The 23,127-nt window shown below is 42.8% G+C and overlaps 1 protein-coding gene across 2 annotated transcripts in view; it reads right to left on the minus strand.

The window, feature by feature from the left end:
- Ube4A (Ubiquitination factor E4A) overlaps positions 1 to 23,127 on the minus strand; it is a 93,636-nt gene that overhangs the window by 60,885 nt on the left and 9,624 nt on the right. For both annotated transcript variants that reach the window (XM_067095563.1, XM_067095564.1), the window contains one exon: positions 5,068 to 5,192. In XM_067095563.1, coding sequence (XP_066951664.1) covers positions 5,068 to 5,183 — 116 coding nt within the window. In that variant the 5' untranslated portion in view covers positions 5,184 to 5,192. The remainder of the gene's footprint in view (positions 1 to 5,067; positions 5,193 to 23,127) is intronic.

Genomic DNA, 23,127 nt, shown 5'->3' on the forward strand with positions numbered 1-23,127 from the left:
AAATTAAAACTGTTCCGAGCACTCCCCTTTGCCACCCATAAGTTCAGATTTTGTTCTGCATGCCCATTCTATAAAATACAGTACTGGGAACACAATTTTAATTTGCTATCCCATTTGCTTGTAAGTTGAATGTTCATAAGTAGGATGGTGTCTGTACGCTGTAATCATCAGTAAGTAGAGATGGTAAATCTGTACTCTGTAATAATCATTAACTTTATGTGTAAAGTTTTCTTTTGGAGATTTCTTTTTCTGTTTAAAATTCCTTTCCCAGTGATGTTCTTGACCTTCTCACCAGTTGGTGCTCTACCACTTCCATATCCTTCAAATATCTAAGTGTACCTACCCTTTGCTCTTAATATTCACAAACCATCTCAGTCTGTACCGTATTTTGTTTTAGGACGAAAAAACATACAGTACTATACTGACTTTATATCATACTGTACTTAAATACACGTGAAGAGTACAGTAACCAGCTTACAAACAATTCAACATGCAAACAGCCGTCCAGAACATAACTCATTTGTAAGTAGGGTGGTGTCTGTATCGAAAACTATGACATTATACTTTACCTGAATACATAACAAAGGACAAAACAATAAAAACTAAGACCATTTAATAGACATATATTAAATGGAAACTAAACACAAAAACAATTTTTTATGAATGTCAAGAGCAAAGGGGAAGTACACTCAGTTAGAAATGTGGTTAATATGGAAGTGGTGGAACACCAACTGGAGCAATGATCAAGTATATCACTGCATTAAGAAATTTAAATCAGAAAGTGTACAAGATGAAAGAACAGTGAGATAACTCATCAGATGCCTACGACCTTATGGATTTAAACAAAAGTTAATGACGATTACATAGTATATAACACTCATGGCATCTTACTTTACCTAGATACATAACAAAAGAAAGAACAATTAAAACTATGACATACATATCACTGTAAATAGGGATTAAGCACAAAATCATAATTTTCAAGCTACAATTTAGATCCCAAAATAAACAGTAACCAGCCTCTAATAGATAACCAATAGAGATTGCTGGTTTTTATAAGTCCCTAGTACCTGTACAACTTGACTATTTTTTTTATGATTTGTATGCAGTTCCTTCCTAGACTGATTTCTTCTATCTTTTTTTTGGGAAAAGACAGGTTATTGTTTCACTGATTAAAATAGGCCATATTTTCTCATTATTTACCACACAATGAAACTGAGGCTTGCTCTACAATGGATGTTCGACCTGTAAAATTCTAGCACCTTAACTCTTTCACTACTCTAAACTGGGAGGTAGAAAGAAGAGGCATTCTGGAAAAACAATGGTCTAAGTGTTTATTCATACATTTATGAAATTTTCATAACAGTACAAAACAATGCTTCAAAACTGCTAAATCTACACTGCTGGAATTCATGAAGCCTTTTTCACATTCAGGGTACAGGCTTGTGTAGCCCTGGAACTTGGACAGAAGCTCAAACAATACCAATGCCATACCTGGGAGTTTTTGAGTGTACTATAACTGGCTCTTTATGTCAAATGTTTTACTCTTTATTGATAATATCTATAAGGGAAGAATTAAAATATCACAGTTATCTTAACTAATTTGTATTTTTCCTAGGTATACAAACCAGAGTCTTTCATGTCAGACTATTCCTCAGCACAATCTAGAATCAGTCACTGCATTAACTGGTGATAGGTGAGTTAATAGGGTGAACCTCAACTTACATGCTGTTGTCATGCACTTTTTCCTTTGGCATCAGGGACTAACTGCGGTGGTTGAGGTGGGTTTATGATATCAAGCTCTGGTTTGAATACATACAGACAATGACAATTACTTTTAAAATTTGTGATCTGATCTTAACAGAATAAAAACCACTGCCCCTTTTATGTAGGAGACTTACTCCATAGGTAGGCAGGTCATCTCTCAACTGACGTTTCCACCTGGAAATGTCACCTTCTAAGTTATGATAGTGAGCAATAACCCTTGCAACCTCCAATGGAATCTGGTCTAGGGATACCAGATCAATAGGATCCTAAGCCTAAGGGACAGGTTGTCTGGATTCTCCCTTGTTTAGGACAACATCATTATCAAATGTAGCCCCTAACATGGGCTCAAATTATACATCTGTCTCCCCTCCTGATTAAAAGGGAGAGTGAAAGAGTCACACCTTATGAGCCAGAACTCTAAGATAGGATAGGATGCTTGATTATGTAGCTTACCTGCATCTGGGGCAGTCTAGCACCAATATTATTTGGCCTAGCGGCTGCCTTGCAGAGGAGGAAGAGAAAGGAATTGAGCAAGTCAATCACTCAACCATTCAACCTCCAGGCTTATGCTTTCCAAGAACCTTAGGCAAGATACTTTTTCTCTGAGAGAAGCTTAGATGACTACACAACCAGCTGAGCAACCACCACAGTTCCTGGGAAAGGGTATCAGAGGATTTATGGGTGATGTCCCTCTAGTAGCATAACGTAAAGGTGGTCTGGTGTCTCAAAATGCCTCCCCTTATTACTCATGAAACTGATAAGTTTCTCTGAAATAAGAATTGTCTAACCCCAAATTTTTTAATCTTTTACCCAAACTATATGGCTGTCCTCTTCACCAGATGAGTTGTAAGCCAGATTACATCAAGAAACCCAAAAGAAAGGGTGTTCCTGGACACCACCTACTTGAGCCTACCAGTATTAACAAAGAGGCGACAACACACAGCCCATGAGGTTTGGTCCATTCCAGATAGTATCACATACCTTGTACCAGGCACAAAAGCATCTTGCCTGGATCACCAAAAACAAAGCCCCAGAGGGAAGGAACAGACAAACCCACTCTCATCTGGTACTGATAGGTTCTGAGTTTTTGCCACAAACTCAGGAACAAAAGAAAATGAGAGACATCCCCACCCCTCCAAGTGTCAAATATGATAGAAAAGGCCCTGTAACTTTGAAGTGTGAGATCTGGGTCCAAGGCCTCCCCCTGGGGCTCGTATGGCACCTGAGTTGGGTGACAGAGGACGAGTCCCATCCATATCCGGTGGCCAGAAATCCAGTGGTGGGCAAGACTGTTCAAAGCTCTTCAAGAGCATTGCCAACTCCACTAAGGAAGACAGGTCTATGCTCTTCACTCAAAAGATCTGGCTTAAGGCAGAGCAAATAGCCTTTCCCGACAGGGAAGGTAGCCAAGGATGTCTGTGATCTGCTGAGTAGTTGCTCTGACTGTAGAAAGACCCTTTCTGTGATATCACTCACAAAGGCTTGACCCTTGGGAGGAGGCCTGAAGGCTAGAAAGACTCCTCTCCTTGCTTTGGGGAAGAAGAAAGTTGAATTCCTGAAGTCTGGTGAAGGACTAGGTCTTCCTTAAGCCAAATGGTGTGAGTGTAACTACCCCAAAAGGCTGGGCTGCAGTTCACCTTAAAGGAGACTGCACAGTGGTTCAGCATGTCCAAGTTTCTACACCACCACCACCACCTACTCCTTGCTTTCCAAAAAGAGCAAAGAGGAGTTAAAACTGATCCAATTCAAATCAAATCAACTGAGATAGCTAAGCAGTTAATAAAGGAAAACATAACTGAAAGAAGGAATGTTGGCCAATACCATCCTTAAGTAAACAGAAAAATGTTCCAGAAAAGAGTTCACTGACTAGACAAATTATCTTTGATTTAACCTTTTCCAAAAGGAAAAGAAAAGGTCTTATCTAAATTTAGTAATTAAAGTTATTTATTGAAGAAACTTGTCATTCAGGTAATCACACCTTTCACACATTTAAAGAATAAAAAAAAGTTTAACTACTTTATGCTTACATAAAAATAAAAAAATTTTACATCATACCAGAAACCTTATTTGAATATTACAAACCTTGACTACTGTATGAAATTTCAGTATTGGGTTGATTTTTTGTTGATTGATTTGAAATACTTCATTACGATTAATATATTTACTTCTGGGATAAACATTCTTAGCAGCTGGAATTCACTTTAAAGTAAATTAATCTGATAATTGATAAACCAGCTTCTAAGAGGTCCTCTGGTAGTTTGCATGTAAGGACGGTAACTGCCAAACAACTTATTACAGAAACCATTGAATCTGAGCAAAGGTGAACAGCAACATCTTAGGAAAGGTCATTCTTACTGTTACTGCCACACTGAACGCTTCACCTCTCGCACCTTCAAGATTTTCAAATGAGCTACACATATACTACTGTAATTATTGAATCAGCATAGGAAGGGATTGTTAAATAACTTTATCATCCTGGGGGTGCTCCTGGACAGCTCAGCAAGCCAACATCATCGCCACCTCTTCAACCATGGATTTTTCAGTACTGCAGAGAGCTTCTACTGCCAGTGGGTTCTCTCATTATCTTTTTAATTGCAAGGTGAATTCTGTAGTGAGCTTAGCAATTGTTTATCTTTGGTATATAATTCGCTGCACTTACTGTCCTCCCTTTAGTTGTAAACTGGAATCTTAACTATTCAGGCCTGTTTCCATGCTTAGTGCTACTTTGAATTTATTTTTCATGTTTACTACACTAGTGCTTAAATTACAGTTGTTTGGTGATTGATATTTTCTGTTAATACCTGAAGCTGAAGTGTGTTTTCATATTGATAGTTTTATTAAGAGCATTTAGTGCAAAATAAAATTTCCTGTGGGGAAAGTCTTTGATAGCTGTGTAATGTGGTATTTTTCTCTCGCTATTGCAGCTCTTAGGAGTCCATGTATGTTTATGAACTTGGAGAATTGCTGCCCATCTGCATAGCCAGGACCAACCTTTCATAATTTCATACACTTGAAGATTGTGTATTTAAGTTTATCATATATTTAATGATACAGAAGAATATATGTTAATTATTAGTTTTTACTTTGATTAAATCCTTATAGCTTGAAAAACTTAATTCCAGTTTTTTCAACAATTTTTCAATATTCAGTAAAACTACAGACTACGGTAATTTACTTCGAGGTTAGCATGCAGAATAACACAAACAACTGAATTTAAACATACATTTTATCAAAAGCTATACTAAATGCTGTACTGTACTTTCTATGGTCCTCTGTCAGCGGTATTTAAAACTACAATACCTTGTAAGTTCCCGATGCTGTGGTTTATGAGGCTGCGTTGTCTTCATAAAAAGCTCTGCATCCTTTACAGAACTGAACAGGGCTGCAAAAGGGTTATTCTGCAGATTTCCAGACATCTTACAAGACTGAAAACAAAAAAACATTTGATAAATTTGTCTCATCACATAAAACCACATATTCTCTCACTAAAAAGATACAGTATTTACTTCCCTTATGTTTTTAACTTACACGGCAGCTTAAATTTTTAAATCTGTGGTAGTGCTTCTATTGTTTTAGTGTAGGTAACATGACCCTGCCCACTTTCAGGGAGAATAGGTACAACAAAGCTGAAGACCTCAATTCGTTTGTGCCCTTTGTCCATGACAGGGGAGGAGGGAGGGCTCCGATTGTGTAATTACTTGGTAAGTATACATGAAAATTAATTTCATATAAGTAACTTACTAAGTAATTAATCCCATATTGACAGGAAGTGGGATGCATGGACATATTCTACTCCAAAAAATTCATTAAGGAAAAGAATTTTGAAATAGAAAAGGTAGTTAGCATTGGTTAAAATGCTTGCTGTAACCTTACATGGTAAGAGAGCTACTGCAGGAAGATACTGCCTCTGGTTGGTGTTCACCTTAACCCGTAGCAGCGTGGCAGTATAGCCATGGAGCGCCTCTACTTCAGTGGGAGCTTTGTAGTGAAGGAGTATTCCGATGGCTAGCAAAGCATCACAGGAATTTATGCAGCGATGGAGTTATCAAATGGCTAGCAAAACTTTAAAAACGGCACCTGCCCTGGGCACAGTACTGTAATAAAAGACAACCAGACAATGCTGTCACCTACACAAAATAAAAAAAAAGACACTACCCATCTACTAGGTAAGCTTAAATTATTTTCTTTATTTGCATTACGTAAATTTAGATCAGCCTTGTTTTTTCTAGGTTTAATATCTACTTTTTAAGAGTCATTTTGTGGCAAGATAGCCGTTGTTTTGAATGGGTATTTGTTTAAATTATTTCTGAACTTTAATATTCGCTGTTTGATAATTTTTAGTGCTTAACGTAAAGTGCTTAATTTAACATTATTCAGTGTGGTTAGGCGCCTCCTTCCAGTTTGTTTATATTATTGAACTATCGTTTTAACGAGTGTTTTCTGTTTTTACTGAGTGTTGATGAACGTCTCATAGTGATGTCTGGACGTCGGGCTCGGCTCGAGTTAGTTCGAACTATAGCACTCCCCTGACATACTGTCCTTTGAGCAGCTGATTGATTTTGGAATTTGGTTGACGATTGTTTGGCAGCTTTTTGGACCACGTTACGGATCTTCTCTTCGACTGTTGTTCGCAGTCTTCTTGTCACCTGTGACTCGAGTGTTTCCTGCCTTGAGCCGCAACTTGGGTCCTTCATTTGAGACTCGCAGGTACTCCTGTCACCTGCGACAGGCATTTCCCTGCTTTTCCCTGTTGAGGAGGATTCCCAGGGAATTGGTGCCATCGCTTTCTCCCGGCACTGATGGGGATCCGCCTGCTGTTTCTAAATCTGTGGTCCAGCTGTTTTCTGCTGTCAATCTGGGAGCTTGCTAGCTCGTGAAACGATCTGTAGAGGCTGACACCAGGTAAGACTAAGTATCCTTGGTTTTTCATAGGATCACCTTCCCTTTTGTGTGGATGCTCTGGTGTTCATGACCTGCCCTGATAGCGGAATTGGCGATTTGATCACGGCCCTGGAATTTTCTCTCCTCTGCTGCCTCCACAAATGTGAGAAAAACTATATATGTATAGCAGTTGTATTATTCTAGTATATATATGTATATTTTGTCATGTTTATGCTGTGACTTCATAACGTCACCCGATGGTTCATAAATATTCCAGATATGGTTTCATTTATTTAGTTTTGTGGTAATAGGTAGGGATAATAATTTTCTTGTTTTGTTTTCTCTGCCTTCCTTCTGTCTTTGATTTAGCTTTAGGATAGTTTTTTGGTCTGGCCAGCAAAAGTGTTGGATCCAGACAAGATATTTATTAATAATTGTCATTTCCTCCTTATTGTTTATCTTTCTTTGATAGGGTTTAGCTTTATTAGTTTTAGAGAATCAGTGGGATTCTATGGACGTTTGTCCTTCCTGGTTGTTACCAAGGTTGATCTAAATTTTGTATTTATTAAGTATTAAATATTGCTGAGTTTTCCCGAGTGTTTGTTTCCGCTGACCTTTAGCACTGAGTTATATTTACTGACAACAATTCTATTATTAAGAACTTGCATAACAACCCTGAGGGTTGTAACACCATCCATTAAAAGACTGGTGGGTACTCCAGGTACACAGTACCCCAGGATCCCCAAGACTCGACAGCCTATATCAAGGCGAAGAATAACTCCTATACTTCATCCCCAAATACCATGCCAGCCACAGATAACGGACCCAGGATACTGCAGTTCTCAAACATTGTCTCCACTTCTCGTAAATAATGTGTCGCACATACTGATTTACACTTCAAAAAAGCTGACTGAAGAATCACAGATATGGACATGTTTTGTTTACAAACCAACGAGGTAGTGACAGCACTAATTTCGTGGGCTTTAACTTTAAAAACAGGTAAAAGGTCCTCCCGAATTCTCGAGTGTGACTTGGAGATAATAACTCTTAAAAAGAATGACACAGCATTCTTGGAAAATGGTCAAGAAGGATTTTTTACGGAACACTAGAGGTTACTAGAAGGACCTCTAATCCTTTCAGTCCAGTTCAGGTAATACCTCAATGCCCTTACAGGACAAAGAGTTCTCTCTTCTTCTTCTGGACCAAGAATGTCCATCAAACTCGTGATGATGAAATAATGGGGCCAGAGCTTAGAAGGAGTCTTGTTCTTAGCCAGATAATCCAAGGTAAAAGAGCAGACCGCATCTCCTTGGAAGAATCCGACTCTTTTATGCAGGGCCTGCAGCTCAATGACTTTTGGCTGTAGCCAAAGCGACAAGAAAGAGAGTTTTCCTTGTCAAGTCTCTAAAAGAGATGGAGCGAAGGAGCTCATATGGAGGACCCGAAAGCCACCTGGGACAATGTCCAGATTCCAGGCAACTGAGTCTGTCTTACTTTGTTTAGTTGTGTCGAAGGACTTAACCAAGTCACTGATGTCCTGATTAGATCTTAGATCCAGGCCTCTGTGTCTAAATACAGAACCTAGCATGGCTTGGTATCCCTTAATGGTAGAAGATGATAAACCTCTGGAAGTCCTCAAGAAAAGCTGAAAATCCACGTCCCGGAGGTTTGAATAGAAGAGATGTTATGTCTTCTACACCAGCTGCAGAATACTGCCCACTCAGCTTGGTAGACCTTAGAAGAAGACTGGCATCTACACTTTGCAATCACCTCTGCAGTTGGTCTTGAAAAGCCCTTCGCTCTGACAAGTCTACTGACAGTCTGAATCCTGTCAGAGCAAGAGCAGACAGACCTCAGCGGAATTGTCGGAAATGTGGCTGTTTGAGAAGACTTGGTCTCTGTGGCAGGAGTCTTGGAATGTCCACTAGAAGCCTGAGGAGGTCCAAGAACCACTCCTTTCGAGGCCAGAATGGAACCACTAGGGTCATTGAAGAATTGTGGAGAGTTAAAAACTTGTTTAAAACTTCCCTGACCATGCTGAATGGCGGGAAGGCGTACGGGTCCAAGTCTGACCAATTCTGGAGAATGGCATCTGTTGCCCATGCCAGAGGGTCTGGGGCTGGAGAGCAAAACAAGGGGAGGCGATGGTTTCTCAACATTGCAAACAGGTCTATAGACAGCTTTCCCCAGTTTCCACAGGTCAGTGCATTCCTGTGGATCTAGAGTCCACTCTGTGGGCAGGACCTGTTTGCAACGACTTAGCTCATCCGCTAGCATATTCAACTTGCCCTGGATGAATCTCATCACTATGTTGGTTTGATTCTCTTTTGCCCAAAAGCGGAGGTCCTTTGTTGCTTCGCGGAGGGAGGAGTGAGTGCCTCCCTGATTCTTTATGTACGACAGAGCAGTGGTGTTGTCTGAATGGACCGCTACAGTCTTGTTGAATGTCGCTTTTGCAAATGATTGAAGGTCTAAATGAATTGTCTTCAATTCTCTCACGCTGACGTGAAGGTTCCTCTCTTCTGGCGACCAAATCCCGGAAACTTCCATTTCTTCCAGAAGAGCCATGTGAGTACAAGGCTAGGCTGGGGCTCAGAGGAAGAAGAGACTTCCCTTCTCAAAGCCTTCTTTCTGAAAGCCACCACCACAAGTCCCCCTTGATTTCTGGAGTTACTGGAAATACGAACGAGTCCGGGTGTTTTTTCCAATCATCTAGGTACAGGGAGACATTGATGCCCATGAGGTGGAGCCACTTTGTGAGAGGGGCAAAAACACAAGTGAAAACTTGAGGAGCTGTAGAGAGGCTGAAGCACAGAGGCCGAAACTGAAAGGCTCTTCTCTGAACCACAAACCTGATGTACTTCCTGGAGTCCAGATGTACGGGGACATGAAAGTATGCGTCCTGCATATCTATGGTTACCATCCAGTCACCCTGGTGAATGAATGACAGAACTGATTGGTTCGTTTCCATTTTGAATTTCGTTTTCTGAACAAAGAAATTCAGGGCGCTGAGGTCGAGGACAGGTCTCCTACCTGCCAAAGACTTGGGAACCACAAACAGAAGGTTGTAAAAACCCTGTGCCAACATCCTCGACCATCTCCACAGCTCTTTTCTTGAGAAGAGACGAGACCTCTTCCACAAGGGCCAAATACCTCTCTGACCCCACTGAGTAGACTGTTAATGCAATGGGCGTCAACACTAAGGGAGGATTCTCCCTCAACAGGATGGAGTAGCCCTTGTTCAGGACTATCAAAGCCACTGTTCTACATCTTTGGCTTCCCATTTCTCCCAGAATAGAGAGGCCTGGCTCCCACTGGCACACGGAGGACAGGATCTTCACTTACGAGTGGAAGGTTTTGTGGGGGCCTTTTTAAGTGGCTGGACCGACCACACACTAGAGCGGGGTCTGGGCTGGAATCTTGCCCTTCTGCCATGAAAGGGCTGCTGTTGGAGAGGAGGCTGTCTTAGCACCAAACAAGGCTGGCTCTTTGGGACATTTGGCTAACTGAGCCAGAAGATCTTGAGTACAATTTTTTTGAAGATCTGAGGCTATCTCCTGTACTGTGGCTCAAGGAAAAAGATGAACACAATCCAAAGGTGGAAAAAGGAGTGCAGATTTCTGGGTGGAAGTAACAATTTTGGTGGTGAAAAAACATCAAGTTCCCTCTTCTTCAGTACGCCCTAGAAAACAAGGAAGCCAACTCCAAGGAGCCATCCCTAATGGCTTTGTCTACACAGAAAAGCACACCTAGACAGTCTGCAGACAAGTCCTCTGTGAGATCACTACAGTCTTCGATCTTCTTTGCAAGAGCGCCAACTGTCCAATCTAAAAAACTAAGCACTTCAAATACTTTAAAAACATTTTTCACTAAATGGTCTAATTCCATAGAAGAAAACATGATCTTGGCCAACGTGAAGGCCAACCTCCAGGACGAATCAATATGGCCAGAGAAGTCCCTTTGGGAGGAGGCAGCAACTCCCAAAGAAGGAGCTTCTCCGATGGTGTAAGAGAGATATCTCCTATGTGAAAGACGAGAGGGAGAAGAACAGAAAACCGCCTTGCCCTGCTCTCTCTTCTCCGAGAGCCACTCTCCAATATCTCTCAAGGCTTTCCTGGACGAGGAGGACAGTACCATCTTAGGAAGCCTGGAACTCTCAACAGGCTGGTTCCTCATCAAGGACACAGAGGCAGGAGAAGTCGGGGGCATCTAGAGAGAAGAAAGACGGAAAAGCGACCAAAAAACATCTGAGTAGAGCTGCGTACGCTGTGGGAGTAGGTGCCTGGTTGAGAACCTCTTCATCTGAAGAAATTGGAGAAGGAGACAAGTATGGAGGGTCCTTTGTTACTGCAGGCATCCTCTGAAGAAGGCCCAGAATGTCATCGAGCTGGCGCTGAATGGGTGCCAACAAAGGATCATGCTCCATATGAGTGGGAGTAATTGCAGCAGGCAACTCAAGAGGTGGCGCCGGGCGCTCAGAGTGAGGCGCCGAGCGTATGGAAGGTGGAACTGAGCACTCGGGTGCTAGGTGCCTGGAAGATGACAATGGGTTCATTTGGGAACTGGATAGGCACTTGGGCACCAAATACTAGCACTCGTCCACTGGACGCTTAAGATAAAAATGTTCTGGGTTGTCCCAGAAGCTACAGGATGGCTGAGGACTGTGCTCGGCTCCTTGAGTTGCTTACAGGGAGGTGGAGAAGAGCGGTCTGCTGCCGCTAATCGCCTCTTCAAAGGTCGGGATTCATCAGAGAAACGCCATCGGCACCTCTTATCCGGGCTGGAATCTGAAGCACTGGAAGAAATCCCATGCACATCCTTTCGGATGCCTTTCCAATGGCTGTCCGCTGAGACCTGGGACCAGTCAACAGCTCAACTGAGGGGGTAAATACCTGTGGGCAAACCAAGCCAACCTCCCTTGGACTTCCAGTATGCCTCCTCCCAAGTTTAGGGGTCTGACAGTGACCTTTGTCTAGGAGTGTCAATGGGACTAGTAGCCACCTCCTCCACTGACACTGCACTTGCACTTGCACTTCTGACACACACTTTGTCCATAAGGACCTTTACAGATGCCCCTAACTGAGCCATAGCATTAACTATGAGACCAAATTTCTGGTCAACATGGGCTTCAAGACTGGCAATGGCATTAGGGTCAGAAGCACGGGAGCCAGGTAAAGTAGTGGGTGGAATAGTCAGAGGGCTGGTAAATTGGGAAAAAGCAGATGAAGGAGATGACAGAACAGGTAAATTGGCTACACCTGATTTAGGAGTACATTCTAAGCTGGCTAATTTCCTAGCTTTGGCTCTAGCAGCCGCCTTCCTTATCCTGTCTCTTTCAAGCTTATCTAAATGGGCTTTTAAAGTCTTCCATTTCCCCTGATCCCAGTCCCTGCATTCAATACAAGTAAAATCAATTGAACAATTCTGTCCTCTACAATTACTACAGATTGTGTGTGAATAATAGGAGGCTTTCGTCAATCTAGTTTTGCAGCCTTTGCTGCAAAAACGAATACTAGAAGCACTAGAGTCAGACAAAGTCAGGAATAAGGTCGTACAGTATAATCACTGAAAACCAGGTCTAAATAAACCTAAGCTATCTAGAAATAGCGCAAAGGCTACCAAAATAATGAATACTTAACCAAATGGAGAACAAGTACTACCATCCGGCAACCAAAATACAAAATAAAGCTGCTCAAGACAACTGAAGTTCAGTCGCTGACCTGCAAAAACGAACTGAGCTCTTCAGCTGTGTTGTACTTATTCTCCCCTGAAAGTGGGAGGGGTCTTGTCACCTGCACTAAAACAATAGAAGAGCTACAGCGAATTTCAAAATCTAAGATGCCGCGCATGTTAGAAACATTAGCTATGTAATTACTTGGTAGGTTACTTATATGAAAATTACCATTGGTGATTTGCATACTAATAATACAGTACAAAAATTAGGACTATTGGTGATTTGTACACTAATACTGTAATACAAGGAGCAAATACACTTCCTTTACACAAATAGTGCATATACAAGAAACCTATTACTAAAATCAATATCACCAACAATTTTTTTTTACGTCAAATTTCCCATCACAAGTTTAGGAAGGAAATTAAGTCCTCTCATTCTCTTTTGTCTTGTGACTACTCACCTAGTCTGGGTCTTCACCTATACCCATGACTTTCTAGGTCACACTGGTCTTAGTCCTCTCATTCCTGATCTACTACTGTACAGTACTATTTTGACTAATTTTTCCTCATACACCTCATACACACATGCCTAAAACAACAAAATATAACACATTTTTTTAAGTAATTTTTACTTTTCCTAGGTATAAAACTAGTCTTTTCTATAGTAGTGACCTTCAGTGCCACCTGGAGTAGTCACTGAAGTTGGTGGTGATGGGAATGAGTGGGGGAATACCCCTCACTTGTTTTACTGCATCAACTACTGTTTCCTTTGGCCACAGGAACAAAGCAGAGTGGTTTCGGTGGGTTTGATTTATTAAAGGCTCTGGTTTGCAGTATGTACATTATCTTTAAAAACTGGTTATTTTTTCCTATGGAAAATCAAACCCATATCCTTCTATTTAGGATACTTACTCCTTAAGTAGAAAGTCACCTTGGTAACTGACTGGAGTTGAATCCACCTGGAAAATGCTATGTTCCCAGTAGTGAATGCAAGCAAGGGATGTCATGACTCCTGTGATCTCCTACCAAGTCTAGTAAATGGGTTACCAGAGATGGCAGGGTTCTGGGCCAGAGTAACCACTACTAATGGGAGGGTACTCTTGTATGGAAACTTTTTGGAGAACAGTGACATCCTCCACTGAGGACTTCATGTCAGAAGGCAGCTAATTCTAGCTATTACCAAGCGATGGGTTCAGAAGAAGCTCTATCCTGCCTGCTGTTGTTAAAAGAGGGAGGACAAAAGGAGATGCATCTTAGAGAATAATCTGAGACTGGATGCTCAAAGTGTAGTTACTGTGCTTGTATTCTGTCAACTCCAGCAAGTACTCCAGCCTAGACTCTGCTCTTAGAGGGGGATGTAAGGAAGGTGAGTCCAGTCACTCCATATTTACACCTCCTTCCTTAAACTTGGCTAAAGTATACAGAGAGATACTTTTCTGTTCAAACAGCTTGGCGCTATAAAAATTACATTTTCATAATAAAATAAAGTTTTAAGTATACTTACTCAGTAGTTACACTGCTATTATTTCAAGACCAAACGGCAGCTAGAATTCAAAATTTGCGCCAGCAAAAACAAAAAACGATATGGCGGCTAGGAGATAACCCCCTCTACCCACTGGTGGAGGAGTGAGGAACTACTTTAACACAAAACTTCATTCGTTTATGCCCTACACTCATGAGAGGGAGGAAGGAGGGCTTTGATCATGTAACTACTGGGTAAGTATACTTAAAACTTTATTTTATTATGAAAATGTCATTTTTAAGTATGCAACTTACCCAGTAGTTACATTGCTGATTCCCACACTAAAGGAGGTGGAACCATGAATAGATAGAACTATAATCAAGTTGTGTTAACCTTCTTTTCTTGGGCAAAAGAAATGTTGTAAGTTCCTTACCTGTAAAGTGAGCGATCCATACTGATTCTGCCTATTAAATATGGAGCTCTCCTTAAATGCCGGACGTGGCAAGGGGGCCATGGGACATCTATAGCAAGTACATTATCCTTGTGACCTAGAAGGGTTTGTAGGACACGAAGGATAACCAAACAAATGCCCTTGCTCAGGACACAGTACCAACCAAAAAATATAAAACCAATCGATGGGTATCACCACTAGCCTACACCAAAATTAAACCCTTTAAAAGAACTAATGACTGAGAGGTACTCCTAAACGCACACCACAATGTACCCTTAGACTCCCCAGCAAACTCAAAAACCTGCGTCAAGGACACTACGGAAGGATGCACTTCCTTATCACCTTCACCCAATACCGTGCCAGCCACTACAAAAGGACCTAGGGTACTGCAATTATCATATGTTGTCTCCATATCTCGTAGATAATGTGCATGAAAAACTGACCTACTCCTCCAAAAGGTCGCAACATAATAGAAGAAAGAGACAAAATGCGTCTGAAGGCCAGAGAGGTCACAACCGCTCATACTTCATGCATTTTAACTTTCAAAACACTGCACTCGCATCATCCAAATTGTCATGAGCCTCCACTATTAAACTGCGAATAAAGAAAGCCAACGTGTTTTTTGAGAGGGGTCGAGAAGGATTCTTAACAGAGCACCAGAGATGGTCCAAGTTACCTCTAATAGACTTGGTCGCTTTAATATAGAACTTGAGAGCTCTAATGGGGCATAGAGTCTCTCCTCTCTTCTTCTCTGTCAACTAGATCTGTCAGATTACGAATCTCAAACGACAGTGGCCAAGGCCTGGATGGGGTTTCATTCTTGGCCATAAAACCCATATTAAGGGAACAGATAGCGTTTCCATTTGCAAAACCTACTTTTTTATTTAAGGCATGCACTTCACTTACCCTCTTCGCTGTAGCTAAGGCTACTAAAAAATAGCGTCTTTCTTGTCACCTTCCTTAAAGACGCTGTACTGAGAGGTTCGAATCTATCACTCCTAAGCCACTTCAGGACCACGTCCAAGTTCCAGCCTATTAATCTTGGTCCTTCCATCCTCTCCTTATCAAAAGACTTAATTAAATCTGACAAATCTTTGTCGCCAGACAAATCTATACCACGGTGTTGAAACACCAAGCCCAACATAGCTCTGTACCCCTTAATGGTAGAGGTAGATAATAGTTTCATCTTCTTCAAGTACATGAAGAAATCGGCCACTTGCGCTAAAGACGTCTTAGAAGAAGAGACTCCCTCTCTCCTGCACCAGTCTCTAAAAACATTCCACTTGGCCTGGTATATGTCTGAAGACCTCCTTCTGCATTCCACGATAGCTTGCTGAGAAAATCCCTTGTCTCTGAGGAGATGATTGATAGTCTGAATGCGGTTAGCGCTACACCTGACAGACCCTCGTGGAACTTTCTTACGTGAGGCTGCCTGATTAGATCTTTCCTTTGAGGTAGAAGCCTTGGATAATCTGTCAGAAGTTCCAGCAGATCTGGGAACCATTCCCTCGATGGCCAAAATGGGGCAATCAGAGTCATTCTGAGTTTGTTCAAAACTTCTCTGACTCCCTCAATGGCCAAAATGGGGCAATCAGAGTCATTCAGAGTTTATTCAAAACTTCTCTGACTATCTTGAATGGCGGGAAGGCATAAACATCCAGATTCTCCCAATTCTGAACCACAGCATCTGTAGCCCAAGCCTGATGGTTCGGAATTGGAGAACAATAAATTGGGAGTCTGTTGTTCTTGGCTGTGGCAAATAGGTCTACCAGCAGAGTCCCCCAACACTTCCATATTTGTCAACATACCAAGGGGTGCAAAGTCAATTCTGTCGAGATCACTTGCTTCTAGCAACTGAGCAAGTCTGCCCTTAAATTTAGTTTCCTTGAACAAACCTCATCAATACTTGCGTCTGATTTTGCTTCAGCCACAATAGCAGAATTCTTGTCGCCTCGCAAAGGGAGAACGAGTGAGTGCCTCCTTGTTTTCGAATATGTGACAGAGCTGTTACATTGTCCAAATGGACTACTACCACCTTCCCTCTGATCTGTTCTGCAAATTCTGTCAACCCTAGATGAACAGCTACCAATTCTTTCATGTTGATATGCCACTTCTGTTGGCTTTTGCTCCAAACTCCCGACGTCTGTATGCCCCCTAGAACTGCAACCCATCCCTGGTCTGATGTGTCTGAAAAGAATGTTAGGTTGGGGTTCAACAGAGCTGGAGACTTTCCTTCCGTCAATCTTTCTCTTGACAGCCACCAAAATAGATCCTTCTTGATTTCCTGGGAACTCTCGAAAATGAAGGAATCCGAGAATTCCTTCCTCCACCACATCGTTTTTAGGTAAAATTGTAATGGCCTCATGTGGAGGTGCCCCAGATCCACAAACATCTCTAGGGATGACAACGTCCTCAGAAGGCTCATCCATTCGTTCGCAGAATAAGTTCTGAGAGCCAGAAACTTCAAAACTTTTTGAAGGCAAGAATCAACTCTTTGAGCCGACGGAGAAGCCCGAAAATTCACTGCATCTCTCTGAATTCCCAAATATACTGTCTTCTGAGAAGGGATCAGACACGACTTCTGATGGTTGATTAGAAGACCCAACTCCTATGCTAATCTTAAAGTCACTTGAAGATCCTCTGTGCACTTCGCTAGAGTTCCCGAATGAAGAAGCCAGTCATCGAGATAAAGAGATATCCTGATCCCCTGTTGATGGAGCCATTTCGAAAATGGGGCTAGAATCCTCGTAAAAACTTGAGGTGCTGTCAAAAGGCCGAAACAGGAGCCCGAAACTGGAAAACTTGGTTCCCGAATACAAAACGCAGATACTTCCAAGACTCTTGGTGTATCAGGACATGGAAATATGCGTCCTGCATATCCACCGTTACCATCCAGTCTCCCTGTCTGATGGATGATAGAACCGTGTTGTTGGTCTCCATGCAGAATTTTGTCCGTTTTACAAACTTGTTTAAAGCGCTGACATCCAACACAGGTTTCCAACCCCCCGAAGCTTTGGGAACTGAAAACATGCGATTGCAGAAGCCCGGAGAACTCTGATCTTCCACTGCTTCTACAACTCTCTTGTCTAACAGGGCCGACGCCTCCTCGGAAAGCACCACGGATTCCTTGAATCGCCTAAGTAAGCCATCAAAGCTATCAGTACCCTCGAAAGGGGGGGCTGAACCACAAAAGGAATACGGTAGCCCCTTCTCAGAGTCTCCACAACCCAGTTCTCTGCTATCTCTTTCCAACACCTCCAAAACTGTAGAAGTCTTGCTCCCACCGGTGCACAGAGGATGTGCTTCTCACTTCTTGTTGGCAGACTGGGGAACTTTCTTAATTGATCTAAGAGGGACCCTTGTTCTTCCTCTAGAATTTACCAATCCTCGATACCTCCTCTACCTCGAGAAGGCATTCCACGTGAAGATGAAGATGCAGAAGAAGAAGACGAAGTCAGAAGTACAACTGGCGGAGCAACAGCCTCTCTTGGTCTTTTTGAGGATTGAGCAAGTAAATCCTGTGTAGATTTCTTCTGAAGAGCCGAAGAAATCCCCACTAACAGCTCCTCCGGAAACAAGTTCTTCTTATTAAGAGGTGCAAACAATAAGGCCAACCTCTGAATTCTTGACACTCCCTTCGTAAGGAAAGAACCCCATAATTCTCTTTTTTAAGAACACCTAAAGAAAACATAGCAGTCAGTCCTGAAGCAGCATCGATAACCTCTTGATCTAAAATGTTAAGGACTTCTGATACATCCGTAAATGTTTCCTCATCCAAAGAAAATCATGCAGAAATCTTACAGCCCAATGCTCCAATGGACCAGTCCAAAAAACTAACCACCTCAAAAATTCAAAAGTTGTGCTTCAACAGGTGATCCAGTTCGAGCGTAGAAAACATAACCTTCACCGAATTAAAAGCTGAACGTCTCGAAGCGTCGATAAGCACCGAGAAGTCTCCCTGGGAGGAGACAGAAACTCCCAAAGAGAAGGCTTCCCCGGTCTCGTAGCAGAGTCGTCTCCAAGACGTCAGTCTGGAAGGAGGAAAACAGAAGATAGTCTTGCCCTGCTCCCTCTTCTTAAGGAGCCAAGCATCGATCCCTTTTAGTGCTTTCCATGCCAAAAAAGACAAAACAATCTTCATAAGTTGCGAAGCACTCTTCTTCCAATCCCTCGAGAGAGAAGAGTCTGGAGAGGAAGGCACTTCATGAGAGAACAAATCCAGAAAACTCTCAACAAAGACTTTCAAAAGCCTCTTTAAAGCGGTAGAATTGTGACTCTCCTGTTCTATTTCCTCATCGCCTTCTTCGTCTGCTTCCTCCTCCGAATGTGTAGGGGAAACAACTACTCCAAATGTGTAGGGGAAACAACTACCAGAGAACGAGTCTTGTTCTGAGTGGGTTGCACAAAACCCAAAATCTTATCCAACTTCACTTGCATAGCAATCACTGAAAGGTTCTGAACTTCCTGCTCGGAAATACGTGTTGGAGAAGCCGAGCATCTGGCGGACAAGAGGCGAGTTGGCGCCAACGAACGAGTCGAAGTTTCAGGCACAAGAATGTGCTTCTCCTGATACTGGCGCTCACGTGCTACCTCTGTAGCCTCCCACCAACTATAACCAGGGGAAGGAGAAGCATGAATGAGCGTTTGCTTCTTAGGTAATGCCTTAGGCGAGACACCGCGAGACCTCTTAAGAGGGCGAGACTTGCCCGAAGAAGACCATTGGCATCTGGGCGAAGACTCTCCCGAACACGATGGGTTCGCAAACTCCTCTCTGGAGACGCCTTTCCAATGGCGCTCCCTAGTGGTCTGGGAGTCGACATCAGATCCGCCTGAGGGGGAAACTACCCGGGAGCAGACCCCGCTAGCCTCCCCTGGGTCTCCAGTATGCTTCCTCCCAGGGGATGGGGAGTCTACCAGGGACCTTTGCCTAGGAGCACGAGCGGGCCGAGTAGCTACCTCCTCCACTTCACAAACACTAACATTCGTTAATTTATCCTTCAAGGATTTTACAGAGGATCCTAACTTCTCAACAGATTGAAGCATTAACGAAAATTTCACATTCATACAGGCTTCGAGGCTGGTCACGGCATCGGGTTCAGGTGAACGGAAACCAGGTGAAGGAACAGGTTGAATAACAGGAGGGGTGTTAATGGAAGAAATTATATTTTCATAATAAAATAAATTTTTGAACATACTTACCTGGTAGTTATATATAGCTTAAGTCCCTGACGTCACGGCAGAATTTCAAAACTCGCGGCAATCGCGATGATAGGTATGTCAGTGGTCTACCTATGCGCCTCTATCCAGGTATCTGGAACCACACCAGGTATTCCTCAGATCTTCCATGCCTCTCGTCTCTAGAGGGGAGGAGGGTGGGAATTAATTATATAAACTACCAGGTAAGTATGTTCAAAATTTATTTTATTATGAAAATATCATTTTAAACATCTGACTTAACTGGTAGTTATATATATAGCTGACACCACCTTTGGTGGAGGGTCAGAGACAGCCAGTATCGTTGGAATTGACAAAATTAAAAATTGTAAAACCAACTCGAGGTTCCTACCTGTTAAGGAAGCAAATTTCAAAGTTTTCCTGCCTCATTCCATCTGCATTCCTTAAGAGATCCAGCGATCCACCCAGGGGCTGAAAATCTCTAGGGCTGTCAACCGATGTATAACCTCTATGTGACTAGACCTCCTTAAAAATATACCTTGTTCCGGGCGCTAGTAAGGAAACACAAAACGACCACCTGACCGAATAACACAACAAACTAACAAAGGCAAAACATTTGCTAATGATTGCGGAAGACTACGTCCAGCCTTCGCACACAACCATAAAAAAACTTCTCCATTTCAAGAAAAAGGAGAAAAGGGTATAGTTTTATGGTATAGCAGGGGGTAGATCCTTCACCCACTACTGAATTAGCCGCTACAAATGGCCCGAGAGTGTGTGCGGTCTTCGCTATCTCATCTGAACCTGTTTGAGGTAATGCGAGGCAAACACTGACTTGCTTCTCCAAAAGGTCGCATCTAAGATACTTTGTAAGATCTATTCTGTTTAAAAGCCACCGAGGTTGCTACTGCTCTAACCTCAAAAGCGTCTTAACTTTAAGAATCTGTAGATCAGTTTCATTAAATTCTGAATGGGCTTCTCTTATCAATAGCCTGATAAAGTAAGATAACGCATTCTTAGACATGGGTAACGAGGGTTTCTTGACTGAACACCACAGTGCTTCTGACTTACCTCGTATTTCCTTAGTCCTTTCCAGGTATGACTTCAGAGCTCTTACAGGGCACAGGAGTCTCTCTATTTCTGTACCTGTGATATCCGACAGGTTCGGGATCTCAAACGTTTTGGGCCAGGGTCGGATGGAATCTCATTCTTTAGGAAAAACCCAAGTTGCAAAGAACAAATCGCTTTTGCCTTGTCTAAAGCCCATGGTCTTGCTGAAGGCATGGACCTCACTTACTCTTTTAGCTGTGGCCAAACTGATCAGAAACAGAGTTTTTAGAGTAAGATCCTTAAATGATGCCTTATGTAAGGGTTCGAACCTATTTCCCATAAGAAACTTAAGAACGACATCTAAGTTCCAAGCTGGCGAATCCTGGCCTTTCTCTTTAATGGTCTCGAAGGATCTGATAAGGTCCTGTAGATCCTTATTGTTGGAAAGGTCTAAGTTTCTGTGTCTAAAAACGGCAGTTAACATACTCCTATATCCCAATTGTGGAAATAGAAAAGCTAAGTTCCCTTCTAAGGAAGAGAGGGAAGTCTGCTATTTCAGTTAAAGAGGTACTGGAAGAGGAAATAGAATTTTCCTGCACCACCCTCTAAATACTTCCCACTTGATTGATATACCTGATTGTTGATGACCTCCTTGCTCTTGCAATAGCGTCAGCTGCCGCCTTCTCGAAAAGCCTTTTAGCTCTTGCAAGTTTTTGATAGTCTGAAGGCAGTCATTTGCAGAACTGGAGGTTTTGGTGATATCTTTCCAAGTGGGGTTGTTTGAGTAGATCTATTCTGAGAGGTAATCTTCTCAGGGTGTCCACCATCCATTCCAGTACCTCTGTGAACCATTCCTTTGTAGGCCAGTAAAGAACCACTAGGGTCATCCTGGTCCCCTCGTGAGCTACTTCTAACTTCTGCAAAACTTTGTGAATAACTTTGAATGGGGAAACGCATGCACGTCTAAGTTGGACCAATCCAGCAGAAAAGCGTCTATGTGGACCGCTTGGGATCTGGAACGGAGAACAGTAAGCTTCCAACTATTACGTTTGAGCTGTGGCGAAAGAGGTCTATGCATGGTCGGTCCCAAATCAGCCACAGGCTCTTGCAGGCGTCCTGGTGAAGCATCCACTCTGTCGACAGAATTTGATTCCTTCTGCTCAGCATGTCTGCCCTCACATTGTTTTTGCAATGAATAAAGCAGGTAACCAGAGTAACATCTTTCTCCTTTGCCCAAAGAAGGAGTTTTTGTGAGGTCTCGTATAGAGAGTAAGTGAGTGCCTCCTTGATTCAGATGTAGGCCAACGCCGTCGTATTGTCGGAGTTGACCTGAACTACTTTTTCTCCACTAGACATTCGAATTCTATCAGTGCCAGAAGGATAGCAGTTAGTTCCTTCTGGTTGATGTGCCATTCTATCTGATCTCTGGTCCAAGAGCCCGAGACTTCCATCTTTCCCAGTGTTGCTCCCCAACCCGAGTCCGACGCGTCAGAGAACAACACTAGGTCTGGGTTCCTCTGATGCAAGGAAAGTCCTCTTGAAGTTTTTGGGGATCGTTCCACCATTGTAGATAATGTCTTATTTGTTGTGAAATGGGAATACACTTTGTTTCTAATTCCTTGTCTTTGTCCCAGTTCCGATTCAGATGGAACTGCAACGAAGGTTCAGTCTTCCTAATGAGACAAACTGCTCTAGAGAGAAAGGGTCCCCAGCAGACTCATCCATTCCCTCACCGAGCAAGTTCGTCTCTTTAGGAATTTCTGAAGTTTTTCTAAAGCTTGTTCCGTCCTTGATATTGACGGAAAAACCCGAAAAAGCTTGACTCTGAATCCTCATCCCAAGGTGCTGAATCTCTTGGGATGGGATCAGCTGAGACTTCATTTTGTTTATAAGGAGTCCTAGATTCTCCGATAATTGAAGAGTCGTCGAAGATCCTCCAGGCAGCGAGTGTAGGAAGGAGCTCTGAGGAGCCAGTCGTCCAGATATAGGGAGACTCTGATGCCTCTTGTGTGAAGCATTCCAGCTACGTTTTTCATTAGCCTGCGTGAAAATCTGAGGCGGTACCTAGGCCGAAACATAGGGCTCGGGTGGAAAGTTTCTCCCCTGTGCACAAACCTCAGGTATTTCCTGGGCTCGGGTGAATGGGAATATGGAAATACGCATCTTGAAGATCCATAGACACCATCCAGTCGTGTTGTCTGACTGCTGCTAGAACGGATTTGGTTGTTTCCATCGTGAATCTTGTCTTTTGAACAAACACGTTGAGAGCGCTCACGTCTAGCACCGGTCTCCATCCCCCCGAGCTTTTGGGAACCAGGAACAATCGATTGTAAAAGCCTGGAGATTCCGGGTCCAGAACTTTTTCTATAGCCTGTTTTTGCAGCAGCAGAACAAACTGCTGTTGCAGAGCGTCCGCTTTTACTTTCGTTCAGTAATTGGCCGAAAGATCTACCGGCCTTGTAGCTAAAGGTGGCTCCTTGAGGAAAGGGATCTTGTACCCCTCCTTGATTAACTGAACGGACCATGGATCCGCTCCTCTCCTCTCCCATTCCAGCCAGAAGTGTGTTAGTCTGGCTCCAACTGCTGTCTGAAGGAGAGTCTTCTCAGACTCTGCTTCTCCCTTGTCTAGGGTTTCTTCTTGTAGATCTTTTGATCGTAGATCTTG

Source organism: Macrobrachium rosenbergii, chromosome 51 (assembly GCF_040412425.1).
Source record: "Macrobrachium rosenbergii isolate ZJJX-2024 chromosome 51, ASM4041242v1, whole genome shotgun sequence".
NCBI classification, from domain to species: Eukaryota; Metazoa; Arthropoda; class Malacostraca; order Decapoda; family Palaemonidae; genus Macrobrachium; species Macrobrachium rosenbergii.